Source organism: Apodemus sylvaticus, chromosome 3, assembly GCF_947179515.1.
Source record: "Apodemus sylvaticus chromosome 3, mApoSyl1.1, whole genome shotgun sequence".
Lineage (NCBI taxonomy): Eukaryota > Metazoa > Chordata > Mammalia > Rodentia > Muridae > Apodemus > Apodemus sylvaticus.
Genome location: NC_067474.1, coordinates 164566206 through 164587314, shown reverse-complemented (window position 1 = coordinate 164587314; position 21109 = coordinate 164566206). Strand labels below are relative to the sequence as shown.

General features: G+C 48.7%; 2 protein-coding genes across 3 annotated transcripts in view; one reads left to right on the top strand and one right to left on the bottom strand.

Moving 5' to 3' along the window:
- The window catches only part of Lzic (leucine zipper and CTNNBIP1 domain containing), an 85168-nt gene extending 83546 nt beyond the window's left edge, over positions 1-1622 (bottom strand). Inside the window, exon 1 of the mRNA XM_052178187.1 lies at positions 1607-1622. The gene's annotated coding sequence lies outside the window, so the exon portion shown is untranslated. The remainder of the gene's footprint in view (positions 1-1606) is intronic.
- The window catches only part of Ube4b (ubiquitination factor E4B), a 101951-nt gene that overhangs the window by 14656 nt on the left and 66186 nt on the right, over positions 1-21109 (top strand). For both annotated transcript variants that reach the window (XM_052178177.1, XM_052178176.1), the window contains exon 2: positions 14122-14308. In XM_052178177.1, the coding sequence (XP_052034137.1) occupies positions 14122-14308 (187 nt within the window). The remainder of the gene's footprint in view (positions 1-14121; positions 14309-21109) is intronic.

Below are 21109 nucleotides of genomic sequence, written 5' to 3'. Positions count from 1 at the left end.
CTCCGGCTCCCCTGAACGGTTTTAAGATGTGCTCCTGAGGCTCGGGTGAAGGTGTAAGCCCACCTCTCTGTACCATCCCAGCAAGTAGCAGCAGCAGTTGAACTGATGGGGAGGGCTTGAGAGAAGGAAAAAGCCTGTTTCCTTCTCTCAACAGAAGAAAACCAGGCCTGTTCCCTGCCGCTGTCTCCCTGTCTCCGTCAGCTGGAAGGTTAGCTCAGGCTCCGGGCTACAGTTCATTTTAACCCTTTCTAGCTCAGGGCTGGGCACAGAATGGCCCAGGGTAAACGTGTGTTTGATTAGGTGGGTGGGCAGAACAAGACAGTGTCCCTTTGTGACCCTAGTTTTTACCTTGTGTTAGTAGATTTTTCTTCTCTTTTGCTGCCACATTAAGGCCCATTTGGTATGCGAAGAGGATGCTGGGGAGAAACCTTTATTCGAGTTGTGATTCAGGGTCCGATAGACCTGTATTTTCTTTGTATCACATTGGTGAGCCTCGGCTTCCCCGTGTGTGGGATGACTGTCAGGCGTTGTTTCCCTGCTTTGAGGTTTGTGCGGTGCATTGGCACAGTGGGCCCATGGGACTTACTGTTTTCCCTGAGGGTTGACTTGTATACAGTTAATAATAACGTTGGTGTGCATCCAACATCTAGCAAGCCCTTGTATAAAGTAAAGCCATTGGCAGTACTGGCCATGATGTAGTGTTAAGCAAAATGACCCTGGTTTCTGTAAGGTTCATTGTTGTTGTTCTGGCTCTGAGGATAAAGCCCAGGGCGTTGCACATGTCAGGTACGATCTTCACCGCCAAGTCACATCTGGAGCCTCTTCCTGTCTCCTGCCTTAGCCCTCTGACTGCTACTGAGATTACAGTTGGTATACCTCACACTGAGGTACATGGTTGTACATCTTATTTCTCCAATCTGAACAAAATTTTGGTACTTTATTATTTACAGTTTCTACTTTGATCATGCCTTTAAAAAATAATTTCTTAGTTTTGTTGTTGTTGTTTGAACAGGGTTTCTCTGTGTGTTGACCTAGGCTCACAGACTCAAAAGATCCACCTGCCTCTGACTCCCAAGTACTAGGATTAAAGGCATACACCACCACTGCCTGAAGATTGATTTATTTATTTTATGTGGATGTTTCACCCTCGTGGATACATGTGTACTGTATGTACCTGGTGCCTTTGGTGGCCAGGAGAGGGTGGCCCTGGAAATGGAGTTACAGATGGGTGTGACCTGCCATGTGAGTTCTAGGAATTGAACCCTGGTCTTCTGAAAGAGCTCTGACTCTCCACCCCCTGATCTTGTATTTATAGTATAAAGTCTTGTTTTCAAGAAATATGAATCATACATAAGGCTATAACTTACATCAAATGTTTTTTGTTTTTTGTTTTTTGTTTTTGTTTTTGTTTTTCGAGACAGGGTTTCTGTGTGTAGCCCTGGCTGTCCTGGACCTCATTCTGTATTCCAGGCTGGCCTTGAACTCAGAAATCTGCCTGCCTCTGCCTCCCAAGTGCTGATATCAAAGACGTGCGCCGCCACCCACCACCCCGGCGCATCAGATGTTTTCAAAAAATATAACCCAGCCTAGCAGTGATACTGCACACCTTTAATCCCAGCACTCAGGAGACAGAAAGCAGGTCCATCTCTATGAGTTCGAGGCCAGCCTATTCTACAGAATAGAGTCCCAGGCCAGCCAGAGCTACACAGAGAGACCCTGTCTCGACAAACAGAAAAACAAAAGAATTGTGTGTGTGTGTGTTGTGTGTGTTATCCAGGGGCCAAATAGCGTGGCAGTAAAAGCACTGACTGCTCTTCCAGAAGACCTGGGTTTGATTCTTAGAGCCCTTATGATGGCTCACAACCTTCTGAAATTCCATTTTCAAGGAATTTGACTCCTGATTCTGGCCTCTGATGGAACCAGGCACATAGGTAGTCCACAGATAGACAGGTAGGCAGAATACTCATATAACCCATATGTATGTGTGTGTGTGTGTACATAAAGCCACTTTTTTCTCATAGTATTAGTTTTTGTTTTTTAAGACAGGAACTTAATCTAAAGCCCAAGTTATCCTCGACTTTGGGATCCCCCGCCCTTAGTCTCTTAGGTATTATTATATAATACCTAAAAAATTATTATATAAGTTTTATCTGTAAACAAGGTATTTAAGTTAGCTACAAATAATGAGCAGATTTTAAGTTTTCTAAAAATAGCAAAATAGCCCATCAGGTATTTAGGTTAGCTACAAATAATGTACAAATTTTAAACTTTCAAAAAAATAGCAAAATACATTTACAGAGAAAATTTGAATACATGGATGTCCTAATGTGGAAAATTATTTCTGGGATGGAATTAAAAATTACTAGAAAGTAAAAAAAAATAGCCTTTATTATCTAGGCATAAGCCATCTGCCCAGGCCAGCCCAGACCTCCAGGCAAGCCAGCCTGTCTCCCAGGCCCTGAGATCACTGTCATGGGCCACTGCAGCAGGCAGTACCTAGAACTCTTTCTGTGCAACTTAACAGGGAAATTTCCCTCTTTATAATATTGGGAGACAGTATGGGCATTCAGAAAAAATTAGCAATTAAAATTTTTGAATGAGATGAGAGGAATATGGAGCTGTTAAAGGAAAAATAATTTTTATTTACCACATATAAACTCTCCTAAAAGAAACATGTTTGTTTTTGTCATTTCGTGATTAAACTCGGGGACCATGCCTGCTGGGCCAGTTCTCTACCACCAGTCTAAGTGCTCCTACCCCTAGGGAAAGTATACTTGGATAAAAACAATGATTATCTTGTGGTGAGACAATTAAAAAAGGTTAACTCTATGTCTTAGAGTTTCTATTCTTGCACAAACATCATGACCAAGAAGCAAGTTCAGGAGGAAAGGGTTTATTCAGCTTACACTTCCACATTGCTGTTCATCACCAAAGGAAGTCAGGACTGGAACTCAAGCAGGTCAGGAAGCAGGAGCTGATGCAGAGGCCATGGAGGGATGTTCCTTACTGGCTTGCTTCCCCTGGCTTGCTCAGCTTGCATTCTTATAGAACCCAGGACTACCAGCTCAGGGATGGCACCACCCACAAGGGGCCCTCCTCCTCTTGATCACTAATTGAGAAAATGCCCCACAGCTGGATCTCATGGAGGCATTTCCTCAAGGGAGGCTCCTTTCTCTGTGATAACTCCAGCTTGTGTCAAATTGACACACAAAACCAGCTAGTACACACTGTTAACTGGATACATAAATAGATATGTGCATATGTATGGTGTGTGTGTGTGTGTGTGTATGCATGCTTGCTTACTCGTGGGAACTTGTGTTCTTGGAGATCGGGGTGGTTACTGTTAACATATTCTCCAGTTGCCCGTCTACCTCATTTTCACAAATAATATCTCCCTGAAGCTGGAGCTCCCTTGGCTTGACAGGCTGGCTGGTGAGCTCCAGGCATCTATCTGCCTTCCCAGCCTTCCCCATTATAGATGTAGCCACGTGCCCTGGTTTATGTGGGTGCTATGGAGCCAAACTCAGATCCCCGTGCTTGTGTGGCAAGCAATCTTCTCCAGTACAGTGCTGTTCCAGTCTCCTGGGCTTTGTCAGTTTCTAGAGTTGTTTTGTGGACCAGTGTTAGAAGCAGATACTGCTTGGCTTTGGCTCACTGACTCTAAGTGGGATCAAAGATGCAAGTGGCACCTGTAGGGTGCTTGTCTATCCTGATCTTTTTGGTGTAGACAAAAAATTATAGCTGTAAGAATCTTTTTTTTTTTTTTTTGGATTTGGTTTTTTTTTTTTTTTTTTTTTTTGAGACAGGGTTTCTCTGTATAGCCCTGGCTATCCTGGAACTCACTCTGTAGACCAGGCTGGCCTCGAACTCAGAAATCCGCCTGCCTCTGCCTCCCAGAGTGCTGGGATTACAGGCGTGCACCACCACTGCCCGGCTAAGAATCATGTTTTAACCTGAGTATGGTGGCACCTTCTTGTAATTTCCATATTGGGGAAATTGAGGCAGGAGGATCACTGAAAGTTTCAAGGCTAGCCTGGGCTACACAGTGAGACCTTGTTTCAAAAAAGCAAACCAAAGGGAAAGGAACTGAGAGTGCAACTTGAGTGGGAGACACTTGTGAATGTGTAAAACCCTAGGTTCAACCCCCAGCACTAAACAACCCCCCCCCCCCCCAGGGAGAGAGCCAAGGGTGGTGGCCTGAGCTTTAATTCCAGGACTGCTGAGGCAGGGGCAGGCGGGCGGGCTCCAAGTTAACAGGCTGCCTGGTCTACTTAGCAGTTCAGGCCAGCAGGACTACACAGTGAGCTCCTGTGTCAGAAAACAAAAGCCAACCAAACAGTAAACCCCAAACCAACCAAATGAACAAACCCGGCTGCAGTGCAGCTGAAACAGCCCCTCGCAGGCTGTTTGCCCTGCCAAGCTTCCTGAGGGAGGCTCTGCATCCTTCTGATTTCTTAGTCAGCTCACAAAGGGGACGCGCATGGCAGCAGCTCTGCTGCACTCACTGTTAACAGGACCGAAGCTAAAGGAGAGCAGTGTCTGAGCCTCGGAGAGCAGAAAGCAGAAAGATGGAGAGAGCTCCGGGCTGAGGGGTATCCATGTGTGATGTGTGTCTCTGGGAAACGCACGCCACCTGTCCTTCTCGGGACATTTTCATTTGTTCAGCAAATGTTTACTAAGTGCTCCCTGGGTGAGCGGCTGTTAGGGTTGCTAAGGATGTCCAGGGTAAGAGTGGACCAAGTCCCTGCTCTCCTAGGGCTCGGGTGAGCGGCTAGTAGAGTGGAGCCAGTCGGACAGAGCTTTCCATCTCCTTAGTCTGAGAGGCCACCGGCTCTTTGTTACCTTCTGAACCTGGAACTCAGATCTCAGGGTAACCCAGGTCGGTGTGGGTGCAGCCACAACCTCAGCTGCACCCAGCTAGAGGGGCTCTGGTTTCGTGACTGGAGATGGAACAGTATTTGCCCCGCCCCGCCTGTGGTTTCTGCTTTATTTTCTGGTAGAATGGTGAAGTGTTCCTTTCTTCTGCCCATTTCCTCCTCCTCCCTTCTTCCCTTTCTTCTCCACTTCCTCCCCTCTTTGTCTCCTCCTCTCCTTCTCGCTCAATATAGGGCCTCATTGTCTAGGTCAGAATGTCCTGGAACTTAGCATCCTCCTGCCTCAGCCTCCCGAGTGCTCTGATTACAGGCAAGCACTGCCACACCCAGCTCATGTGCTTTCTGAAGAGTGTCTAGAACCTGTGGGATTGTCACTGGTAAAGGAGCTCCCCCCCAAGCCTCAGGATCTGAGTCTGCTCCTTGGGCCTCATGTGGAACATGAGACCATGATGGCATGGTGTGTCTAGCCCCTTTCCCCAAATCCAGTGTTGATGAATAGCCTGGAAAAGCCCCTGTCCTTTCCATCTTTGGGGGGACAGGGTACCCTCTGTGATTACTGAACTTATCAGGGTCCTCACTGAATGTAGCTCACTAATTCTACCTTGTCTTGCTAGCTAACTTGCCCTAGGATCTGCATCTCCATCTTCTGGGTGCTGGGTTTGTGGGTGGCCACTACACTCACGCAGCTTTTATGTGGGTTTTGGGGTCTGAACTCCGGTGTTTATTTTATGCTTGCTCAGCAAAGGTGTTGGTTTTTTTTTGTTTTGTTTTTGTTTTTTTGTTTTTTTTGGCTTTTTCGAGACAGGGTTTCTCTGTGTAGCCCTGGCTATCCTGGAACTCACTCTGTAGACCAGGCTGGCCTCGAACTCAGAAATCTGCCTGTCTCTGCCTCCCAGAGTGCTGGGATTACAGGCGTGTGCCACCACCGCCCGGCTCAGCAAAGTTCCTTATGCAGTGGAGCCTGGGTGCTCTGCTAAGACAGCCGGCCACTGCTGTCCTGCGGCCAACGGCTCCCCAGCACCCCGGCTTCCTTTTAGTGGCTTTCATCTTTTTTGAGAAACCATCACCTTCTTTAGTCTCAGTTTTAAATATGCTCCCTTCTGGGAAAAATGCAGGATTTTCACATCTTTCTACTTTGCTCTTTAAAGTTCCCAAGCCTCACTATAGGCAGCCAGTCATAGCCTTGTGTCAGCCTGGCTGCTGTGCCACCGGAAACTCCTCTGCGTGCTCCCCTTCTCTCTCCTCCCTCCTTCCCTCCTCCTTCCGTCCTCCCTCCCTCCTTCCTTCTTCCTTCTGTCCTCCCTCCTCCTTCCTTCCTTCCTTCCTTCCTTCCTTCCTTCCTTCCTTCCTTCCTTCCTCCCTCCCTCCCTCCCTCCCTCCTTCCCTCCCTCCCTCCCTCCCTCCCTCCTTCCCTCTTTCCTCCATCCTCCTTCCTTCCTCCCTCCTTCCTCCCTCCTTCCTCCCTCCCTCCCTCCTTCCTCCCTTCTTCCTTCCTTTCTTTCTTCCTTCCTCCTTCCTTCCTCCCTCCTTCCTCCCTCCATCCTCCTTCCTTCCTCCTTCCGTTCTTCCTCCCTCCTCCCTCCTTCCTCCCTTCTTCCTTCCTTCCTTCTTTCTTCCTCCTTCCTTCCTTCCTTCCTTCCTTCCTTCCTCCTTCCTCCCTCCTTCCTCCTACCTCCTTCCTTCTTTCTTTCATCCTTCCTCCTTTCTCCCTCCCTCCTTCCTTCCTCCCTCCCTCCTTCCTTCCTTCCTTCCTTCCTTCCTTCCTTCCTTCCTTCCTTCCTTCCTCCTTCCTTCCTCTTTCCTTCTTCCTTCCTTCCTTTCTCCTTCCTTCCTTCTAAAAATCATTTTAATTGCTAGTTTGTTTATTTTATTTTTGTATTTATGTATTTTATATATGTGAGACCATTGTAACTGTCTTCAGACACGCCAGAAGGCAGCATTGATCACATTACAGATGATTGTGAGCTACCATGTGGTTGCTGGGAATTGAACTCAGGACTTCTGGGAGAGCAGTCGGTGCTCTTAACCACTGAGCCATCTCTTCCACCACCCCTCTTCTCCTTTCTTCATTTAGTGTTTTTAATACAGTCTCTCTGTATCTCAGGCTGACCTCAGAAATGTTCCTGCCTCAGCCTCCCAAGGGATGGGAGTATGGGCACGCTCCACAGCCTCCCATTTACCTGAGTTTCTTGCAGATACTCCTAATTTAACCTCTGGCTCCTTTCATTCCTTCATATGCGCCAGCACGCGTGTGTGTGTGTGTATGTGTGTGTGTGTGTGTGTGTGTTTTTCCTGTGCCCTGTATCTTTCCTTTATTATTTACTTACTTATTTATTTAGTTTTGGTTGGTTGGCCAGAGAGCCTCTGGAAATCTTTTCCCAGCCTCCCAGATACAGTCTGCCATCAACTTTTGAGCTCAAACAATCCTACCTCAGCTTCCCAAGGGGCTGGGACTGTGGATCCGTGTCTCCTGCATGGCTGCCTTGCTTTCTTGAAGTCTCCTGTATTCTTGCTTTACAGAATTTTATCTCATGTAGCTAGCCAGGCCTGAAACCTACACTTTCAGCCACTTCTTCATGCCTCAATTCCTAAGAATAACCAAGTTCTTCGTTGCACTGATTGGATGTGTTCTAGACTTGAGCGTCTTGCTCCGTGTCCTCAGCCAGGCTGGTGTCTTGTCCCACCTTCGAGCTCCATCCTCACGGTGGCTGCCGTGGCCTGTCTCTGTAGCTCCTCGCCTTCATGAGCAAGTCCAGGGCGTCACGGTGGTGTTGCCAGCGGGCGTGTCTGCCCTGACTTGTGTCAGGGAAGCAGTGTGGGTTCCTGCAGGGCCACCTGCCTCTGCCCCTCACCCTACCTGCTCTGAAAAAGAAACCCAAGTCAGCAGTGAGCACAGCTCAGGCACTCGAGTGTGCTGGGTCTTCACAGTTGTTCCTGGGAGTGATGGAAATATGACATTAATACACTGCGTAAGAGAGTTGTATCCTGAAAACCCAGTAGTGAAGAGAGCACGATGCTGCTGTCCGCACTCCGTTGAGTGTAAGCAGACTTACTGAGCACAGCTTACCGAGCTTAAGAAAGATGACAGTTATTGCAGGGATACAGGAGTTGCCTTCTGCTATAGGAACGGAGAGATGGCTGAGTCCCAGGGACAGAGGGAGCTGAGTCACGCTCCAGCTCCTGTATCACAGCCTCGCTCGCTTGCTGCCTCCCCTCCACGGCACTCCAGCCTCCTTCCAGACAGCCTGGCTAGCCTGTGTCCATCACAAGCGGCTTGGCTAGAGGATAGACAGGCTCAGCTTCCCCCTACCTGTTTTTTTGACATAGGCTAGCCTTGAACTTATTCTGTGCTCCTATTATCGTGAATGCTGTTAAACTCAGTTCTCAACTTGAAAAGAAAAGAGATTTGTTTTTATTTTATATATATGAGTGATTTGCCAGAGTGCATGTATGTGCGATGTATGCATGTCTGCAGTATCAGAAGTGGGCATCAGGTTCCCTGAACCTCCAGTTAGAGACGGTGGTGAGCCACCATGTATGTGCTGGGAACTGAGCCAGGCTCCTCTGCAAGCATTCTTAACCTCGAGCTGTCTCTCCAGCCCCATGAGATCTATGGTTGTTTTTTTTTTTTTTTTTTTTTTTTTGGTTTTGGTTTTGGTTTTTTAGACCTGGCTGGAACTCACTTTGTAGACCAGGCTGGCCTCGAACTCAGAAATCCACCTGCCTCTCCCAAGTGCTGGAATTAAAGGTGTGTACCGCCCAGCTAACTCTCGACTTTTTAATCTGAAGATTTTTACGTCTACAGAAAAGTTGAATAAATCAGCTGCTATATTTTTCACAGTTTCTCTTAGCGTATAAATTAATGTACACAGACACACTTGACTTGTGCTGACAGGATTGGTCGCCATAGAGATGTGGGGACTGAGCAGTGGTGCTGAAGGTCTCATTGAGATATTAACAAGCAAGACAGAACCAGCAGGAGCAGGGTGGGGTGCAGAGCAGTTACGTGGGCAGGAACATGTCAGAAGAGGCAGCTCACAGGAAGCCAACCACCCTGGGAGCAGGGCTGTTGAAGGAACGAGATTAGTCCTCTAGGAGTGCACACAGCCTTCCTGGGGAGGCTGCATTTCCCGGGGGGCTGCTGGCAGCCTTCGCCAGGTCCAGGCATTACTTCTGAGTTAGGTAGGGTTTGTAGTTAAGTTTCCGTCCTGTCACCTCGTCTTAAAGGGAGGGTGGGGTGGTGTGGGGTGACACCGAGTGTTTCCAGGTTTTAGAGATGCAGTACGAGATTTGCACTAGCAGTAGTGTGGATACAGAGGAAACTCGTGCACGTCTTATAGCAGCCTGATTTTTAGCTCAGCTTCTACAAGTCTATAGTTAACCCTATAAAGCGTAGAAATACACTCCGTTCTAGAAGCCATGAACATGGGGCTGGAGAGACGGCTCTGTCTGTAAGGGCTCTTGCTGCTGTTCCAGAGGACCTGGGCAGTTCCCAGATAAGGAGGTTCACAACTGCCTGCACCCCTGCCCCAGCGGCCTGCTTCACGGGCACTGTGTGTGTATGCTTGTGAAGGGTTCGTTTGCACAGACAGAGGAAAATAAAGATGAATCTGAGAGAAAAGAAGACATCAAAGTGAACACAGCACATCCTCCTTTTGTATCATTTTTGGTGGAGATGCAGGATGCTTAGCTCTCTGGACCAGTCTCCCTGTGAGGCTGTGACAGGCACGGGTGGGTGTGTCCCTTTCTGTGCTGCCTCTGCTCTCATCCTGTGCACTCCTGACATGAAGTCATGTCTGTCGAGTTGCTTCTCCTTTCCTGGTATATCTAGAGGTCTTTGAGGGTGGGCATTAGGACTCAAGTGGAACATATTTTGCTGCTTTGTGGCACATAGTAGGCACTTATTGAGCATGCCACAAGGGATTCCTGATAGGACAGGATGATCCTGTCCTCTTGTAGCCAGAAGACCAGGTGGATGCTCTGTGTCCCACTGTGCACCCCTCACCAGAGAGGTCAGAATGTTCTGTGTTGCTGATCAGAGGGTGGAGGCGGTGCCCGACACTAGTGACCTTCACAGAGCTGACTTCCTGAACTAGTCAGCAGCAGTGCCACCTTGTCACCATAGGAGTTTCCTGTGTGGGAAGTCACAGTCCAGCTTCAGACCCTGTGCTGTGTCCTCGAGCGAGTCACTTCTAGGGAGATGGCTTCCTCCCTTGTGAAATGGTAGTGGAGCATGGTCCCTGGGTTGTCAGCTGAGCATAGACATGGGCAGCATGTCAAGCTGCACCTGGCCTGCAGGAAGTGGAGCTGCTTTGGTTAATTATTCTCTTCCTCCTTTGTGTCAGGGTCCCCAGGAGCCTCCAGAAGTGACACTGTACCTAGAAAGGTTACTGCCCCATCCCCTTCCTCTTTGCAGGAACAGGGTTAGGTCCTTGCTGAGACCTGGGAGGTCTTGTGTGACTGAAAAATGCAAAGAATATCTTTAGGAGACCATCTTAAAGAGTAAAAATTGTGGGTGATGTCTCTCCATGTGTTAGAATTTACTTACTTATAAAATTTTAGTTGGAAATAAGGTATTTTTGCAGGCCGTATTTTATTAGATTTAAAGCAGTATTTTGGGGACCCTCCCAACCCCCACAAACTGTTAAAAATAAGAGGAGCAGTTTGACCTACTCTGCCCTGGCGTGTCTGCCCTGCATAGTGACTTCCCCTGCTTTGAGTCTAGTGCTGATAAACCTGGAGGATAGGGCGGGACATACAGCATCAGCAGAGCCATCTGGGGACCCCTGTTGTCCTGCCACCTAGAGATGTGCAGTGGAATGCGGCAGAGTGCAGCTCCTGCTCAGGGCGCAGCCTTGGCTGGAGAACTGCCACAGCTGTTTCTGTTCCATGCTTTTGCGTTCTCAGTCTGTGACATATGGAAAAAGAAATCTTTTTTTTTTTTTAAAGAACTTTAGTTTAACTTAAAGGAGATAAGTTAAACTAAACTTTATATTAAACTTTAGATAAGTTTAATATAAAAAAGTAGGTTGAGTAAAGAAAAGGAATTTAATAATACTTGGAATGCTGGGGCTATTTATCGTGTATATCTCAGTCTCTGTCTCTCTCTCTGTCTCTCTGTCTCTCTGTCTCTCTCTCTCTCTCTCTCTCTCTGTGTGTGTGTGTTAGAGGGGTGTAGGGGGACTATGCAGATGTCCTCCTGAGGACAGAAGAAGTTGTTGGATCCCTGGAGCTGGAGTTATAGATGGTTATAATTCTCCATTTGTGAGTGTTGTGAATCGAACCCAGGCCCAGGAATGGTGAGGGAGGGCTCTTTGATTCTTTGTATAGTCCTGGCTATTCCGGAATGAACTGTAGACCAAGCTGGCCTCAGACTCAGCAGAGGTCTGTCTGCCTCCTAAGTGCTGGGATTAAAGGAATACTCCACTGCCTGGCTGCAGCAACTTAAAACTTCTCATTTTTGAGCTGCATATTGACACATGGTCACACATGCTTATAATCTCAGAACTTGGGAAGTGGAGACAGTGAGAACCTGTCTTCAGACACCACACCACACCACTGTTTTTGGGCATGCCCAGCCCTTTAGTGACGTCATAGCGAGCGCCTTGCGGTTCCAATGCCTGAGACTACAGAGCAGCAGCAGACCCATGGCGGAAAGCTGCAGTGTTAGCGTGCTCTGAAGAACCGTAGTGCTCGCTGAGTATTGAAAATACTGGTTCTTGTAAAGCCAGATGCAAAAGTCAACAATACAGGAGGATAACTGTGTTTGAAAATTAGAATATGCAAGAGTCACTAAAGAAAATCAGAGGATCTTTGAGAATGGGGGACTGTTCATATTAGTGTTTATGTAAGTGTTTTCAGTAATGTCATTAAAATTTTTAAAAAACATTTTTATTTCAGACTGGAGCAATAGCTCATTGGTAAGGTCACTAGATCTCTTCCAGAGGATCTGGGTTCAGTCCCAGCACCCACACTTGTATACGTGCATAGCCTGGGGACTGACTGGATGGTGGTGCTCCTGCGTGTATGTGAGAGAGAGAGAGAGAGAGAATGAGAATGACTGAAATGGGAAATACTGCTGTGATCCATTCTATGTTTATTTGTAATCACTTGATCACTGGAATATTCAGAGAATGGCAGATTATATTTTAATTTTGATGACATTTAAAAAAAATCTGTGTAAACATAAAATTTGTGTTTTGGTGCGCCTTTTGTTTCTCCTATTGAAAGAAATAGACTCTTAATTTCTCTAGATTTATACTTTATGTGCATGCGTTGTCCTGCCTGCATATGCCTACTGCACCACAATGTGCTTGGCTGCCACAGAGGCTAGACAGGGCATCAGATCCCCTGGAACTGGAGTTGGAAGTGGTTGGTCTTCTGTAACAACAAAGTACATTTAACGGCTGAGCCGAGTAGTCTCCAAATCTTACCTAGCTAACGTGACTACACGATGCCATTTTGCTAAAATACCAGGTTTTGATGGGCAGTGGTGACACACACCTTTAATCCCAGTACTCTGGAGGCAGAGGCAAGAGGATCTTTTGAGTTCAAGGCCAGCCTGGTCTACAGAGCAAGTTCTAGGACAGACTGCCTCACAGAGAAACCCTTTTTCGAACAAGTAAACACACCCGCCCCCAAACCCACAACCACAACAGATTTTAGTGTGTTGGGTAGTGGGCATAGTGGAAATTTACAGTGTCAGTCAAGGACATAGAGCCCCTTGGTGAGCCAGGCACTGTACAGGTTTGAAGAGCAGGGCAGCACCTTCTCAGAGCCCCACTTTGGGCCTGGGGATGTGGCTCAGTGAGTAAAGCCGTAGCGTGAGTGCTGATTTCAGGTCTCCAGAGCCCACAGAGCCACCACAGAGCTACCACAGAGCTCACAGAGCCCACAGAGCTGCCACAGAGCCCACAGAGCTGCCACAGAGCCCACAGAGCTGCCACAGAGCCCACAGAGCTGCCACAGAGCCCACAGAGCTGCCACAGAGCTCACAGAGCCCACAGAGCCCACAGAGCTGCCACAGAGCCCACAGAGCTGCCACAGAGCCCACAGAGCCCACAGAGCTGCCACAGAGCCCACAGAGCCCACAGAGCCCACAGAGCCCACAGAGCCCACAGAGCTCACAGAGCCCACAGAGCTTTATTTCTTTCCAGTGCTTTTATGCTGAGGTGTAGGGCAGAGAAGAGACTGTTGAGGAGAGCAGTAAAGAAACTGCTGGCAGATCTCCGTGAGGGAAGGGTTTTATTATGGGTAAAGGGCATCTTGAAGAGTCCAGAACAGAGAGAAAAGAAGGCAGTCTGGACTTGGTCAGGCTTGGACTTGCCGATTGCCCTGGTGCTGTTGTATGCAGCACCAGGGAAGCAAGGGAGTGGGGAGGGGGAGGGGCGCACTGGGCGATGGCTAGAGAGCCTGGCCAGAGAACGCAGAGCCGCAGGAGTGCGGGAGTGGAGTGGGGGGCGGACAGATCACATGGGTTGGGTTGCAAGGAGGCTGCGGGGACTCCTTCTGGGGATAGAAAACCCGTTGCACAGGTTCCTGAGGAATGCCCGGCTTCTCTCTGAGCTCCAGCAGGAGCTGCAGCCTGCAGCCTGCAGTCCTCTTCCCTCATTTCTAGACATCCGGGGAGGGAGGGAGAGAAGGAGGGAGGGAGGGAGGCGGGGTCTGCTGAGACCTAACCAATACCCTCCAGGGTGGGAGGGCAGCTAGCATGGCCTGCTTCAGGGAGCAGCAGAGAGCTGGCCTAAACCAGGCAACCAGGCAGGAGGGCGGACTGAATTCGAGGTTGTCCTCTGACTTCATGGTCTGGCGCTCACACATACACATACACACACACACACACACACACACACACACACACACACACACTACTAGAATACTCGCCCTGTCTTGATACTTTTCTGAACACATTCACACATTGTTTTTAAATTTATTTTATGTATAGGAGTCTGTCACTGCCTTCAGACAACAGAAGAGGGCATTGGATCCCATTACAGGTGGTTGTGAGCCACCATGTGGTTGCTGGGAATTGAACTCAGGACCTCTGGTACTCAGGACCTTGGTACTCTTAACCACTGAGCCATCTCTCCAGCCCCTGAACACATTCTTTTTAGGTGTCTTTGGCTCCTAAGCTTGGGCATGGTCTTGGGCGTGGTTTTGATGGTTTTGGTGCACTGATGTTTTGTTCTTCCAGGTGGTTGTGTCTCTGCCGTTAGTGACAGAATGTCCTTTCTCTCCCACTCTGTAGATTCGACGGAGGCGCCTGGCACGACTTGCTGGTGGACAGACCTCCCAGCCGAGCACCCCGCTTACATCTCCCCAGAGGGAGAACCCTCCGGGACCTCCAATAGCTGCATCAGCCCCAGGCCCCTCCCAGAGTCTCGGTCTCAATGTCCACAACATGACCCCAGCTACCTCCCCCATAGGTGCAGCAGGTGAGCCTCAGCCTCCGGCCTGGAAGCTGTTGTACTTTGCTCTCAGCATCTTGATGTCTCCTCACTGATTAAAGCAGTCAGTGGCCCGAGGTCACTGCGGTGTGTCTTGCTTCTGTCTGTTCATTTGATAGTGAGTAGTGAAGACTTCTACAAACCCACCTCCTCCCCCTCCTCCAGCCCCAGCTCCTCCTCAGCCAGGCTCAGCGCTGGCCTTCTGGGGTGGCGAAGACTGAGTTGATTCTGCTGATGTTGGGAATTTGGCTGATGCTTCTCTTCTGACCCTCATTCTTTCTCTCTATAGCATGGGCTCTTCTAAAGACTGCTCTGCCTTCCCATAGTGCTGTCCTGGGGTTAGGGAGAGAACATGGTGGGTAAAGAGCTTCCTGCACGGGAGTGAGGACCCAGATTCTGGTTTCCACAGCCATGTAAAACCTGGGTTCAGAAGTTGGTGCCTGTAACCTAACACTCAGGAGGTAGTGACAGGGAGGGACATTCTAGGACACTGGCCAGCTAGTCTGACAGTAGGCGAGTTCAGTTCAATGGGAGATCCTGTCCTAAGAACATAAGAGGAAGAGACCCACCACCACCTTTGAGTGTTCGAGTGCAAGTGTACACACACGCACGCACACAATAGTCTGTAAATGGAAGATTGAAGTAATGGTCAACGGCAAGCCCCTGGTTACAGATTTCTTGTCTTTGGGCTACAGTGGTACAAAACGTTTTTAGAGTTCCAGTGGATATCAAAGTGCTATGGATGGCAGCGCACTCAATGTGCGTGAGGCCCTGGGTTCAATCCCAGCTCCACAGCAATCAACTCTGCCTGGATGGTGTCTGTAGTTGTGTCATCGAGAGCCGCTTAACCCTGGTAAAAAGTCCTTCTTGTTAAATTTTTTTAAATAAATGAGCTTATAGAAGATGTTCAGGGTTGTCTTTCTTAAGAAACGATGATGTCCATTCACATGTGTACCTGGAAATATTTTCCTCCATGATTTTTCTATCAAACGTGGTAATTTCATAATTACTATGTAACAGTTAAATTACAAAGTAGGAGCTACAAGAGCCATGTGTGTCATATGTAAGAATCTGATGTGTGACCATTAATTCCAGTGCTGGGTGCTTTTTCTCTTGTCAGCTAAAAGCGTTCTGTTGCTTTAAGTCACGAGCTCTCCGTATAGGTTTCTCTCGGCATGGACAAGTGTCAACCCGTCATTCTGTCAGTGATCACGGAAATTCAGAACAGAGCATCATTTGGTGGGAGCAACAGCAGAAGGCATGATTTGAGTAGCTGTGGCAGTTTTCGAGTTAGTGTTCAGGAGTCCAGGGCGAGTTTGTCCTTTCCTCGGCAAACATGGTCCCAGCTATGCCGGGCCATCCTGCAGCTCTGGAATGTGTTCAGGGCAGCTCCTCTCCAGTCTGTTTTTCTTACTGGCTGTGTCACAGTTCCAGCTCCATCCATTCCCCTGCCTGCCGTTTGTCTCCTGCCCTGGTCAGGCAGGAGGCTCACACAGCCGTGGATGTGGTCTGTCCATCTCCCTGTAGCCCATGACCACAGACTCTAGGAGAGCCCAGTACACCCAGCAGCCTCCCGGGTTCCCTGCCACTCTCCTGCTCAGGTACCAAGTGTGCTTCACCTCATGTTCCACGCACACTCAATGTGGAGCAGACACTCATGCCGGAGGAACCGTTCAGCCTTCGTCCTTCTGTCGGCTCCCGTGTACACGCCCCGTTCTCCTTAGGATGCACTGTCCTACTCTGTCAGGGCCTGCACTTCCTCGCACCTTGCAAATGAAGCCTAGCTTCTCACAGCTTGCTTTTCTGTCTGGTCTGGGTGTGAGGTTTTCTACCTCAGCTGAACTCTTGTTAACCATACTGAGACATTGCAGTGTCCTGTGAGGTACAGTGCTGGCATCTGTGAAAAGGAACACCTTCATCCCCTCTCCCCTGTAGCTCCCGCCCCCTCTCCCCTGCAAGGCTTTTGGACAAAATCCCTCCTCCTCAGTCTTTTGCCCTTGCACCCTATGCTGAGCTAAGGAACTTGGGGTGGGGCTCCTCTCTGAGTCTCCATCTTCTCACTTGGTGGCTTTTGCCCTCTTGCCTCTGAAACACCGTTTAGCTTCCAGAACAGTCTTATCCTGGTTCCCTCCTCCCTGTTCCTTTTCAGTGACCCTAGGGCAGCATGCCAGCGTTCAGGGTTTAAACTCTTGTCTCTCTACCTGTCTTTACTCTTACTGATTTCATCTAGTTTCCTGGCTTTAAGTATTCCTTCCAGTTCGGTAACTGTAGTTTACATTTCCAGCTCAGACCTGCATCTTTTTTTTTTTTTTTTTTTTTTTTTTTTGGTTTTTCGAGACATGGTTTCTCTGTATAGCCCTGGCTGTCCTGGAACTCACTCTGTAGTCCAGGCTGGCCTCGAACTCAGAAATCCGCCTGCCTCTGCCTCCCAAGTGCTGGGATTACAGGCGTGCGCCACCACTGACCGGCTTCAGACCTGCATCTTGACATTCAGACTCAGAACCTTACGGCCCATTTGACTTCGACTTTCTTGTCTCATCAGCATTTCACATAAATTTTTTTTCCCTTGAGACAGGGTTTCTCTGTGTAGCCCTGGCTGTCCTGGAACTAACTCACTCTGTAGACCAGGCTGGCCTCGAAATCAGAAATCCACTTGTCTCTGCCTCCCAAGTGCTGGGATTAAAGGTGTGCGCCACCACCACCCGGCTTTCACATAAAATCTTAAAGATAAATTTGTGTGTTTTCCCACTTGAATGCCCACCCATGCTCACCCACACACATGTGCACGTATGTGTATATGTGCCTATTGCTGGGTGTGGAGGCCAGAAATAGGTGTCAGGTATTCCCTTTGATTGTGCTCTGCCTTATTTATGAGACAGTGTCTTACGGAGGCCAGGTTGCTGATTTGGCTAAACTGCCTGGCCAACAGGAACCTGAGATCCTGCTGGCTCTGTCTCGCATGCATGCATGCACGCACGCACGCACGCAAGGGGATTGCAGGAGTGCCTCACTGCTCCTAGCCTTTGTGTGGGTGCTGGAGATCTGAACTCTAGTGTCATGCATGTGTGCCAAGCACTGTTCTTAGCCATTTTCCCCAGCTCTTTGACATCAAGTTTTGGGGGCTGCTGGGGTGACTTACCAAGTAAATGGACTCACTAAGCAAACGTGAAGAGATGACGTCACACTCCAGAACCTACATGAGACCGGAGGAAAGACCTGACTGCACAGTGCCGTAGACATGCCGCAGTGTGTGAGTCCCTCCCCCACAGTAATACTAAACAAAGCCAAGCTTGGATATTTTGTCATGTCTTCCCCCAGGCAGACACATGCTGCACACCAGCCCTAGGCCCTGTCTTAGAAAAGCAAGATCAGAGCCGGGCGTGGTGGCGCATGCCTGTAATCCCAGCACTTGGGAGGCAGAGGCAGGTGGATTTCTGAGTTCGAGACCAGCCTGGACTACAGAGTGAGTTCCAGGACAGCCAGGGCTACACAGAGAAACCCTGTCTGGAAAAACCAAAAAAAAAAAAAAGCAAGATCGGGGCCACAGGATGGCTTAGCAAGCCAGGGCACTCACTGTCAAGTGTGGCGGCCTAAACCTAGTCCCCTTGGCCTGCAGGGTGGAAGGGGAGAAGCAACCTTTGACACACACCTGTGCATATGTGTGTGGAGGGGTGTTTGGGGGGGTGGGTGTAGCAGGCTCCCCCATAAATAAATGAAGATGATTTCTAAAAGGAAAATATAGAATCCAAACCAAGCTAACCAAATATTCTTAGCGCCCCTTTCCCAGCGGCCGCTGTCTGGCGTGCATGACTCAGTGCCCTGCCTCTCGGCCCTTACCAGCATCTTGTGCCTTGTACACCTGAGTGCTCATGTGCCCTGTTCTGTTGCCTTCCCCTGTGGAGTGGGAACTCCAAAAGAGAAAATGACCAAAACAACACAGGCTTATGTAGCTGACAGACGTTTCAAGAAATGATGACAATTGTCATTTTAAAACTGAAGAGTTGCCAGGTATGACGGCACACAGCCTTAAAGGCAGCCCTTGAGAGGCAGCGGTGGATAGATCTCTATGAACTCGAGGCCAGTCAGGTCTGTGTAGTGAGTTCCAGGCCAACCCTGTCTCAAATAAATAAGTGTAAAGGAAGAAAGAAGAGCTGTGGGCTGGGACGACAGCCCAGCTGATAGAAGCACTTGTCTGTGTGCCTGATGACCTAAGTTCAGTCCTGGGAACGACCATGGAGGAGAGAAACCACATCACCCTCATACACACCCTTTGCCTATCCCCTAAACCTGACAGTGGGGTGCCCCACCGCACTGTCCCCAGCTCTATGTCATGTGTTTATCCCCTTGTTCCAAGACTCTGCTGGACAGAGCAGAACAGTGTTTTTTGTCACAAATGCTAGAGGCAAAGTACAGAGTGGAGTTCATGAAGATTCCTCCTTCCCTGAAGCCAGCAGTCTGCCTTGTCATTTTTCTTGAAGAGAATATTATCATCTCTGAACCATTCATTTTCTTCTAAAATGGAAAAAAAAAGGACAAAATACCTTGGGTGGGCACGGAGACATAACTGATGGCCATGGGCCTCTGTGGAGCCCCTGATGTTCCATGTCTCCCTCACCACTATGGTCCCCAAAGTCCGACCTCATACACCAGTCCCAGAAGCTGCTTAAAGTTCTCACTCAGCTGCTCCTTTAAACCTAACAGTAGAGGAAAAAAACCCTCTTAGGAAACGATGAGTTCATTTGGAGATGAACAGAGGGTTGTATGCGGACTTGTGTATTGTAGGGGATCGAGTCTTGTGTGGGGACACGTGTCCGTAGGGGATCATGGTCGTGAGTGGAGACAGAAAGGAAGACAGTTTCCCAGGTAAAGGGAGGGAGCTTATGTAAGTTGTTTTGAATTATCACTGGCCACAAAGATCGATAACAGGGGAGGCCTTGGTGCAAGGTTGACCGGGTTGCTAGGCAGCTGTCCTCACAGAAAGGTTGCACTGGCCTTTCCGAAAGGACCTGGACTTCAGATTCTTTTACTGGGTTTTGTTACGATGTGAATGTATAGGATCGTTCCTCGTGACCTCGTGGCCTCGCATTGATTTGGGTTTTACGTGGAAGACTGACAGTCACTGACACTGCTTTTCCTTCTTGTGTATTTTCTGTACTCTAACTGCAGCCAATTACTGTGTGTGCACGTGTGTGGACGCCAAGGGTAAGTCTTGGGTGTCGCTTCTCAGATGCCATCTACCTTGTGTTGAATGAGAAATATGAGTGCTTTCAAATCTGCCTTGGGGTAGGGATGTAGTTTAGTGAAGAGTACTTGCCTAGCCTGTGCAAACCCTGGCTTGGTTTCCTCCCTCCCCTGCCCCCAAAACACACACACACACACACACACACACTCACTCACACTCACACTCACAGATACACACTGACACATGTATGTCCAGCTGTCTTGCTTTTGTTTGTTTTTTAGGACAGGTTCTCAGTGTGTTCTCTCTGGCTATCCTGGACCTCTGTGTAGGCAAGGATGGCATCAGATTCAGATATTCTGGTGCTTCTGTCTTCCCATTGCTGAGATAAAAGGCACCATGTCCAGTCACAAAGCTTCCTTAAAACCAAAACCAAAACCAGCATCACTGCTTTTGAAAAATGGGATGATCCTTGTTTACTAGTTACAGGTTAGTTAACTAGTTACAGTTAGTTACAGGAAGTGTTATTCTCACTTCCCTCAATCTGCTTGTCATGTTTCATCTTACACTTTAGTGTCTCTGGCTGTTACAATGACGTGCTAAAGGCTGTAAAGTCATGCAGCCCCACTTAGTGTGTATTTAAACCATGCCAGATCTTAGGTCGGGTCTAAGCTCACTGCTTGTAGTTTATTGAGAGTCAGGTGTTGGGATAAAGTACTCGGGGAGCAGCAGGGAATTGTCTGCTCCGGCGAAGGTCTGGTCTTGAGCCTCAGTGATAGATGGTGCAGTCAGCAGGGTCCAGAATTGTGTGGGCGACCAAGGCTGTGGACGGAAGTCAGAGACAGAGTCCTTTAGGTCAGCAGTGGCCTTGGTGATTGATGCACAGGGCAGGGAAGTCCATCCTGTCTTCTCTTCTTCTTCTTGAGTCTTTAATTTTGGGGACTTCAGCTGAGGGAAAAGCACCCCTTTCCAGTGCTCTGCCTCTGCCTCGGCCTAAGAATGGCTCAAGGGGCTGTGGCAGAGTTATAATCTCTTGTTCTGTTACCAGTCGCTTATACTAAAATCCTTTTTCTTCTTAACACTTGGCACAGGCTTGGGATAGGGAAAGTTTTGAGTGTGGATTAGGAATTTGCTTTGCAGCTGGGCATGCAATTAGTGGAAGAGCTTGTTATTACTCAGGAGGCCTTGGGTTCCATCCAATAAAATAGAAACAGCCAAAACATAAGCAAATAAATACAAACAGCTGGGCACCGTCTCAAGCCTGTAAACCCAGGGCATGGCAGGCAGAAGCAGGAGGATTTCCACAAGATTGTGGCCAGTGGAGGCTCCGTAGTGAGGTTCATCTGAGAAAATGAAATCACAAAGGCAAACACTGGCTAGAGGCAGAGACCCAGGCACAGGCTGCAGTGGCGCCCCAGACACCCCGGGGCTTTCTCTCGGTTGGAACCTTGCTCGTTAGCTTGCATCTTTGTTCCTAGGCCACATTTGTCCCTTTGGGAATTTGGAGCAGGTGTCAGTGTCTTGCTAGTGACAGTATGTCACCCACCACTATGGGTAGTCCTGCCTTCCCCTCTGCTCGCAGCCTTCCCAACCTAACCTGAGGCCAGCTC